The 10,013-nt window shown below is 45.4% G+C and overlaps 1 protein-coding gene across 1 annotated transcript; it reads left to right on the top strand.

Annotated features, from left to right (window-relative positions):
- Window positions 1-764: 764 nt before the first annotated feature.
- Window positions 765-7,504, top strand: LOC138955556 (uncharacterized; the record flags this gene model as incomplete). Its single annotated transcript, XM_070327141.1, has 5 exons — window positions 765-801; window positions 1,367-1,481; window positions 2,327-5,450; window positions 5,754-6,773; window positions 7,124-7,504. Coding segments are annotated over exons 1-5 (4,677 nt in total), but the record flags the coding sequence as incomplete, so codon positions are not given.
- Between the last annotated feature and the right edge of the window lie 2,509 nt (window positions 7,505-10,013).

Below are 10,013 nucleotides of genomic sequence, written 5' to 3'. Positions count from 1 at the left end.
CTGAATGTTTTTATATTGCTTCACGCAACTTCAGTGCATCATTGCATTGTCAGTTTATGCTTAACCATTGTTTCTTTTGAACATCAGATTGAATGCGATTTCAGACAAAAAGACAGTCATCTCCTGCGCTCAGACAAACCTGACCAAGTTTAAAGTACAATTACATTTTTATTTTCAGCGCATCATCATCCTCTTCGATTTCTGCCACCTGGACAGTCATGAGCCTGACAGTTTGATCTTCAGCATATTTTTGGATTTCTGCACGAGCAACATCTTTGTGAGTACCTACCTTTATACTATTACTAATATTCTAACTTTTCAGACATCATTAAAATATTTTTCGTCTCGGTTCTGAAAGTAGTTTCCAGGCCCGGGGGTGCTGCCCAATTTTTTGTGCGATTTTGGTACTTAGAATATTTTCCGTCTCTGTTCTGAAAGTAGTTTCCAGGCCCGAGGGTGCTGCCCGATTTTTTGTGCGATTTTGGTACTTAAAATAGTTTGTCTCGGTTCTGAAAGTAGTTTCCAGTCCGGGGGGTGCTGCCCGATTTTTATGCTTTTTTGTAACTTGGAATATTTGCTCCTCAGAATGGACTCGGTTGTGCAGTGTGTAGACTGCCAGAAAATGTTCAGTAGCCGTGTTAGGCTATTGAAACATAAATGCTCAAAGTGTACTTCTTGTGGCAAAGTGTTTTCATCATTCCAGCGCCTTCAGTCACACAATTGTTCAGATTCACAGGATATTCAGGTTAAAGCTAGTGAGCAACATGGCATCACATTCAACCCTGTACACTGCCAGTGGCAGTTAGACAAATGTCGCCAGTTCACTTTGCCTTTGAAGCTTGCACTGCCTTCGTCAGATCAGCTGCTTCCGGCTGGAGCACCAACACATTTTAAAAGGGTTGGTGGAGATGGTAATTGTTTTTTCCGCTGCCTGAGCTTTGCCGTGACTGGGTGTGAAGAGTACCATCTCCAACTTCGAGCTGCAGTCTGCCATTTCATGACACAGTCTGCACACACATATCGAATTGAGCATGTTCTCCTGCAACAACAAGGGCTGACAGCCGCGTCCTATCTGACCAGGTCGGGCATGCGGAATTCAGGGACGTGGGCAACAGAAGTGGAGATTTACAGTGCTGCCCTCATGCTCAACACCAGAATCTGTGTTTATCGCAATGTAGTCGGGCAGAGTGCCTGGCACACACATGATCCAAGACTGATTGCTCCACAGACCCATGTGAGTTCACAGTGCATTTACATCAACCACCTCAACAATACCCATATGAAATTGTGACTGACGTCCATCTTCCATCTGACGGACCAGTGCTGTCATGCCAACATCAACAAGTTAATGTACCTGTGCTTGCAGCAGCAGAGTGTGAAGGTGCTGAGAAGCCACTCGTATCTCATACAACAGTGACACTTGTGAACCGCAGAAATACAATGCAGAAACTGCGTCAAAACCAAGAGTACAAGCAGAAAGAGTCAGCTGAAAATAGGTTGAGAAAAGGTGAGAGGAGACTTAGGCAGGCATATAGGCACAAGGAAGCACACCTAGGCAAAGCAAGAATTGCAAAGAGAAGATGCAGTGGAGAGTTCAGAGAACAAGAAGCAGAAAGAAACCGACTTAGAATGGCTAAACAGAGAGCCACTAAAGAGTACAGCCAGAAAGAAGCAGAAAGAAACCGACTTAGAATGGCTAAACAGAGAGCCACTAAAGAGTACAGCCAGAAAGAAGCAGGTAGAACCAGACAGAGAATGACAACAAAGAGAGGCAATAGGGATTACAGTCAGAAAGAAGCAGGTAGAACCAGACAGAGAATGGCAACAAAGAGAGCAATAGGGATTACAGTCAGAAAGAAGCATGTAGAACTAGACAGAGAATGGCAACAAGGAGAAGTAGTGAAGAGTACAGAGAGAAAGAGGCCCTAAAAGACAGGCAAAGGAAAGCAGAACAAAGACAGAATAGAAACTATAGGCGAAAGGAATCGGAGAGTGACAGATTGAGGAAAGTGAAGAGAAGGCGTTGTCCTTCATACAGAGAATCTTATCAAGCTAAGGTGCGAGCAGCAAGAGACAAACTGACCACAAAAAGCGGTTGCTTGACGGTCGATGACATCAAGAAGGTCTTTCAGTCCAATGTTAGTCACGGACCTTCATTCATATGTACATGCTGTAATGGTCTCTTCTACAAACACTCAGTGAGTGTTGCTCCCTCTGCTACATCTCTCCAGAACAAGGGTGTTAAGTCTTCCATTATAGAGCAGGTTCTGTTAGGAACAAAAAGCTTCCAAGACACTGAGTGGATATGTTCCACATGTCTCTCCAGTTTGAGCAAAACTGTGCTGCCCAATTTAGCTGTGAGAAATGGTCTTGGATTCCCGGCAATTCCACCTCCACTCAAAGGTCTCACAACCCTGGAGGAACGGTGTATATCGCCACGAATTCCCTTCATGCAGATGCGAGAGCTTGGCTGCGACCATCAGTTTGGTATTAGAGGAAATGTAGTAAATGTGCCCGTGGATGTGCCAGCTATGGTGACTTCATTACCTAGGCGATTCGAAGAGACAGAGACAATTGCCTTGAAGTTGAAGAGACGCTTGCGCTACAAGTCCTCCTACCACTTTGAAAATGTGAGGCCTGGGAAGATCTTTGCTGCTGCGGAGTGGTTGATTGGGAACAGTGTCCTGTTCAGAGAAGAGGGCATTAAGCTGGATCCTTCTTGGTTCAAGCCAGAGTGGGAGGGAGCAGAGTCGGTAGAGTTCAGAATCAACAGTGCAGATGATGATAGTTGTATCCAAAGTGAGAATACCAACCATGCTCACTCATGTGACAAAGGCAAACAACCTGAATGTGATGCTGTGAAGCAATGTTCTAATGTACCGTCACAAGGCCCTGAGCACTTGGTAACTGATCAAGCTTCTGGCACAGTGAAAGACAAGAAACCAGAACAAGACCAAGATGGTAATCTGCCAGAAGAGTATGCAGATTTGTTTCAGGAGTGGCCGGAGGAAAACATAGCTGCTAATGACAAAGATGACACTGGGGAAGATGATGAAGACAAAGAATGGGTCGAAACCAGTCAAGAGGCAGAACTGGGAGGTGGCTGTCGTGACACCCTTCTCCACCCCAACGACTTTACAACTGATGGCCAGGCGGCACTGAACATAGCACCAGGTGAAGGCAAACATCCACTTGGTCTTTTCATGGACAAAGATTGTGAGGAGAAATCCTTTCCAACCATATTTTGCGGCCAACGACGTGTTGATAACAGTGATCGAATGAAGCCCCTCACCTACAGTAAGATCTGCAAGGCTGAGCTAAGAAGTGCTGACCGGCGTGCTGCCCACTCCATTGCAAACATCTTTTTCAAGTTGAAGAAGCTACAGATGTTACAGATTCGAGATTTAGCCACAACAGCACTTCGGAAAGTGAAAGGAGCAAAGACAGGCCATACTGCAGGGCAGTTGAGGAAAGATGGTGCCATTGAAGATCTTCTGCGCCAGGATCAAGGGTATCGTGTCCTCAAAACACTGCGATCCTCTCCCCCGTACTGGCAAGCGAAACAGAAGGATCTCTTTGCTATGATTAGGCAGCTTGGTAGACCAACTTTCTTTGCTACATTTTCTGCTGCTGAAACAAGGTGGCTTGATCTTCTCCGTGTCCTCTACCGCATGGAGCACAGTGTAGACCCCACTGATGATGACCTTGAGAACCTGACCTGGCAGGAGAAGTCGCAGCTTATACAAAAAGATCCTGTGACTTGCGCTCGTCACTTTGACTACAGAGTTCAGGTCTTGTTCAGAAAAGTCATCCTGAGTGATCTGCAGCCTCTTGGAAAAGTGACGGACCACTTTTTCAGAGTAGAATTTCAGCAGCGGGGATCCCCTCACATTCACTGTATGATCTGGGTTGAAGATGCACCAAAGGCTGATACAGACTCTGACGAAGATGTGGTGGCATTTCTTGATAAACACTTGACATGTCAGAGGCATGAAGAGGGTGAGTTGAAGGACGTTTCGAGCCTGCATGAACACAAGCATTCCAAGTCATGCAAGAAAGGTGGAAAACACGTGTGCAGGTTTGGTTTTCCTCTCCCTCCCATGTCAAAAACTATGATGCTCCGTCCACTGACTCAGTCTGAAGCAAAGGAGAATTCTGGCATCACAGAAAACTTGAGAACCATCAAAAGAGAACTTAGCCAGTTGAAACTGGGTGAGAACATTTCTTTTGAAGAATTTCTGGCACGAGTCGGCATTGATGAGAATCAGTACATCCTTGCACTTCGTTCTGACCTTGACAGCACCAAGATCTTTTTGCGACGCGAACCATCAGCGACACGCATGAACAGCAGAAATGATATTCTCGCTCAGGTGTGGATGGCCAACACAGATGTGCAATTTGTCCTCGATGAGTATGCCTGTGGAATGTACATTGTGACATACATCAGCAAGAGCCAGCGTGGCATGAGCGATCTTCTAAAACACGCTGATGATGAGGCAAAACGTGGCAACCAGAGTGTCAAACAAAAAGTCAGACACATTGCGAACAAGTTTTTGAACCACTGCGAAGTGTCTGCTCAGGAAGCTGTCTACCTCCTGATGCAGCTGCCTTTGACCCGATGCACAAGGGATGTGATTTTTGTCAACACATCTCCCCCCTGCCAGCGAGTTGGTCTGCTCAAGAATTCCACCATGCTTGAAGCAATGAAAGATGAGGACACAGATGTGACTCTCACAAGCCTGATCGACAGGTACTCTGAAAGACCAAAGGAGTTGGAAAACATCTGTCTTGCAGACTTTGCTACTTCGTACGACATGAGAAAGGCAGGATCAAACAGCAGAACAGGTAAGAACACGAAAAAGAAGGAACAGGATTTCCTCCCTGAAGGTGAATATGAGGAGGATGCAACCGACAACATCTGGAACAATGACTCTTCTTCTGGTCACCTGTACAAACTTCCTGATGGCAAAGTCTTGCACCACCGGAGAAAACCAAAAGTTCTGCGTTGTGTTCGCTTTTCTCTGGAGTCTGACTCAGAAAACCACTACAGAGAGAAGCTGATGTTGTATATCCCATGGCGAAACGAGGACAAGGATATCATTGGTGGGTGTGGGACATACCATGAGAGATTTGAACAGATGAAAGAAACAGTGTTTGAAGTCAGCAGCAAGTTTGAGACCAATGCTACTGCTGTGGACCAGGCTGTGGAACAGGTGCAGAAGGATGGCATTGATGAGGAAGCATGGGATGGGGTGGCTCCACAAGCACAAGACATGGAGAGCCGCCACGAGAAATACAACACAGAGAGTACCATCAATGCAGCGTTCCAACCAGACTCTGAACAGCACCGACAGTATGACATTGGTCTTGACCTGGGTTGTCACGCAACATCTGACATAACCCATGACCGTATAGTGAACAGGATACCAAATGAAGAATTTGATGCAATGGTAAGATCACTGAATTGCAGTCAGCAAACGTTCTTCTATCACATACTGCACTGGATGAAGACAAAGTGTAGTGGCAGTCTATCTGCATGCGAACCCTTCTACTGTTTTCTCTCTGGAGGTGCAGGTGTGGGAAAGAGTCGTTGTGTTCTGGCTATTTACCATGCTCTTGTCCGTTACCTAAGCAGTCGCCCTGGAGACAATCCGGATTGCCTTCGGCTACTTCTTGCCGCTCCAACAGGCAAGGCTGCTTATAACATCAGAGGTGTGACACTACACACAGCCTTCTGCCTCCCTGCAAACCAGAGTCTCAGTGATTACGTGAAACTTGACGCCAGTCGCTTGAACACACTTCGGTCAACTCTAGCAGAATTGCGATTGGTGATCATTGATGAAATTTCCATGGTTGGTGCCAACATGTTGGGTTTTGTCAGTCAGCGTCTGCAACAAGTGATGGGTTGCAGCAAGCCCTTTGGTGGTGTCAGTGTCCTTGCTGTTGGTGATCTATTCCAGCTGAGACCAGTCATGGATCGCTGGGTATTTCAGCCAAGTCGTGGACCATATGAAGCACTAGCACCAATTGTCTGGCAGGAGCTGTTCCAGATGTTTGAGTTGACCCAGGTGATGCGGCAGAAAGATGACAAAACCTTTGCTGAAGCTCTAAACAGGATCAGGGAGGGAAGCCACACCAAAGAAGATGCAAGCCTCATCAAGTCCCGTGTTGTCAAATCCAGTATCCCGGACAACATGCTTCACCTGTTCACCAGCCGTCGTCTGGTCACTGAGCAAAACACCAGAAGTCTTGCCCTTCTCCAGTCTACGGAGATTCTGCTGGAAGCCAAGGACAGTGTGATGGGCGACATCAGCGTTGCACTGAAAACCGAGATACTTCACAAAGCTCGTGATATGACAGTGCAGCAAACGCAGAGTCTTACATCACACTTGACTCTCAAAGTGGGCGGTAGATTCATGTTGGTGCACAATGTTGACATCAGTGATGGTCTGACGAATGGAGCTTCTGGCACCTTACGACAGGTTGGACACAAAGGCAGTGAGAAGCCAGAACATGTGTCCGTTGTCTGGATAGAGTTTGATGAAGAGAGTGTTGGTGAAAAGACCCGCCACCAAAATAAACAACTCTACACACCGGCCATCAGCTCCACATGGACTCCCATCTTTCATGCCGTCAAACAGTTTCGTGTTGGAAAACGAGAAAATGTTGCAGTGCTTCGTAAACAGTTTCCGTTGACAGCTTGCTCTGCTATCACAGTACACAAGTCACAGGGTTCAACTCTTGAGCAAGTTGCGGTGTCTTTCCAGGGTATGGTACAACACCATCTAGTGTATGTGGCACTCAGCAGAGCCAAAACTCTGGGCGGCCTCCATCTTCTTGATTTTGACCCAAACAAAATCAGAGTGTCACCTGATGTCAAGACCGAGATGGAACGATTGCGGAAGAAGCCCATTGAGTGGTGTGTGAGCGACCTACAGCAGATTGCCAGCATTGGATTTCTGATAGGTTTTCACAACAGTCGCTCTCTTCACAAGCACATGGAAGATCTCCGTCTTGAAAGAAATCTGTTACGAGCTGAAATGTTGGTCATATTTGAAAGCTGGGAACACAAACAAGATGAACCACAGCACTACAGTCTCCCTGAATTCAAAGTTCTTGACAGAAACCTGCCCCAACCAAGACTCACCGTCCACATGCTGACACGATAGTGTACATCGGTGATGACAGTCTGCTGTCTACCTCCAACACAGCTACAAGCCGAAGTTGCAATCACAGCATAGAAGTTACAGTGCTTGACGCCAGCAGCAGAATTGCAGGGCTGAGTGTAGTGGGAGTGTACTGTCCTCCGGGTGTGAAAACCAGCGCACTGCGTACTGAACTTGAGACCATTCTTCACAGGGTATTAGCAAGTCACCCCTATGTTGTGATGGGAGGAGACTTCAACAGTGATGCCTCTGACAGACTGTCAAAACCACTCAAACAGCTGTGTCAGGAATTCAGTCTGCGTCAGCTCATTACTGAACCCACAACAGACTATGGCTCAGTATTGGATCTGATCTTCACCAATCTCCCTGAGTCTGCAATACTAGGAGGTGTACTTGAATCCTGGTACTCGGACCACAAACCCTGCTGGGTGTCAATTTCATTGTAAATGGAATTTTTGAGAGATTGACACACTTAATATTCTGTTTGTTGCAGAATTTGATATGCAAGCCATGACAGTGACACAACTAGGTGTGGATGCGTTAATTAGATTCTGTGTCTGGTGTTTTAATTGGCGCTAAATCTGAAGTTATGTACAGGAGCATAAGATTTGTCATGTTTTATTTTAAATTAATGCAATGGAAATAAAGAATCAGTAGCAGAACACATTTGACTCCTTGTTTTTGCTTTTAATTTAATTTAGGGCCCGGTAGCTCAGTTGGTAGAGCACTGGACTTGTGATCGGAAGGTCGCAGGTTCGAATTCGGGCCGGGACGGACACGGGTCAACTTTATGTGCAGACCCAGAGACGGAAGCCATGTCCCACCCCCGTGTCATCACAATGGCACGTAAAAGACCTTGGTCATTCTGCCATAAGTGCAGGTGGCTGAATACACCTAAACACGCAGACACCTGGGTAGCGCGACACCGTTGCTGCTAGCTTTCCACTGGGAGGAAGCGACCCGAATTTCCCAGCGATGGGACAATAAAGTAATGAAAATGAAAATGAAAATGAAAATGAAATCCTTTTCTGGTTGTAGTTTGTTGTTTATTTATTGATTGAATGGATGTCATAATCAAGTTTTCTCCACAGGTCAGTGCTTGATATCATCTTCAACAGTCTCCCTGAATCTGGAGGATCATCATGTTTACTTGACTTTATGCTTCGTGTCTCCTTTAATGTACACTAACTTTATTAGTGTATTGCAGATGTTTGTGGGGTGTAACAGTAGTAACACACAACATGCCTGGATGAGCTTATAGTTCATTGTGCTTGATGTATTTTCATCATAACACTCAAATGAATGTTCATGTCCTTGCAAGTGACTAACTGTACAGATCCCACAGGACACAAAAGGAGCGTCGAAATAGCTTTGCTGTATGCTGAGTGTGTGATTTGGAAATAAAATATGTTGATACATTATGCTTCATGTTGTTGCTTCATCAGTGGTCTGTTTAGTAATTGTAATTTTAGGCTAGTGAGTATTATAACTGTCAATTTCGCATAAGTTTAAGGTGTTTGCTTTGTTTTTAAAATTGATTAATTGAATATCATAGTCAAGTTGTCTCCAGGTATTGTCAAGTGGTATAATTGTACTATGACAATACATTTGAACAATAAAGTCATGTCACTTATGTGAGGTAAGTAACTGCCCCCAGAAACTGATACCGTGTTGTGGTGGGGTGGCTTGCGTGCTTCCATAATCCATCAAGCTAAGTCAGCTAACGTGCAGGGTGCCTGGTAGGGTCTCCCATACTGAACAGTCGGTGGTGTCTGACCATCAAACTAAGTCAGTTGGCGCGTTTTGCACATGTTCAGGGTTTCCCATGCTGAACAGTTTGAATGGCTAGAAGCCTGACAAAACTCAGTTTCAAGATTAAAGAAGAAGAACTTGAAAACAATTTTATCAGCTATATATGCATGTCTGCTATTGGTTACAGATCTGAGGATATGACGACATGGTGGCGAGTGATGACAGCAAGCACAGAGCAGGGGTGGAATAAATTGCAGGACACTCGACACCCCCACCCACCCCTCATGACCCGCTGCTTATCAGTGCCAGGCAAGCCTGCGTGGTTCAGAAGTACAACTACAAGTAGCTGGGCATAATCCTGGACTGACAACACAACTGAAGTGGTAACAACAGCAGCTGCTACAGAAATGTCTTCATTTTCTCCTGGAGCTGAGGCTCCATCCTTGTGGACATTGCCATTCTCTGGTTTCCAAACATGTCGGATAGTGTACTCTCAAACAAAATTGGTGACATTTCTGAATCATTTAGAGAGGACTGTGGTATGCTGCATGAAGTGTTGTGCTATCATTGACCCTAACACTGTGCGTGAGGAAAACGATGATGAAATTCAAGGTTATTCCGTGTAATCTTTCATATTCTTCCCTGCATGTGGAGCTGGTAACCCACAGGACAAGTGACACATCAGAGAGACGTCTGGGTGTGAAGGCTTGGATCATGGACAAATCACCCCATGGATAACATGATCTTCTTTCCTTTCCCCACTATATGTATCATGTTTTCAAATCAATATCTGTATTGCCATTCTGTTGTCGAAAATTAGAAGTTTGAATCACTTAAATCAGTTCATCTTATTTTGTAAGTTAAGGTGATACGTCCTTGGGCACTGCCAAGGGGAGGTAATTCTTAACTTAGCGGTTTTTCAGTTGGCAACTCCTCTCAAAATGTATTCAACATTGCCTGTGATCATGATCCAGGGCTAAAGATGGTGTGCAATTTACCAGGCACTGTCTAGGGGAGATAATTCACCAGTTCGCGGTTTGTCAGTTGCCAACGTCCTTCAAAATTTAATCAAAATATTATTTTCAGTGCTGGCAA

Source organism: Littorina saxatilis, unplaced genomic scaffold (genome assembly GCF_037325665.1).
Source record: "Littorina saxatilis isolate snail1 unplaced genomic scaffold, US_GU_Lsax_2.0 scaffold_1263, whole genome shotgun sequence".
NCBI lineage: Eukaryota > Metazoa > Mollusca > Gastropoda > Littorinimorpha > Littorinidae > Littorina > Littorina saxatilis.
The sequence above is the reverse complement of the archived record's forward strand: the minus strand, read 5'-3'. Positions and strand labels throughout refer to the sequence as shown.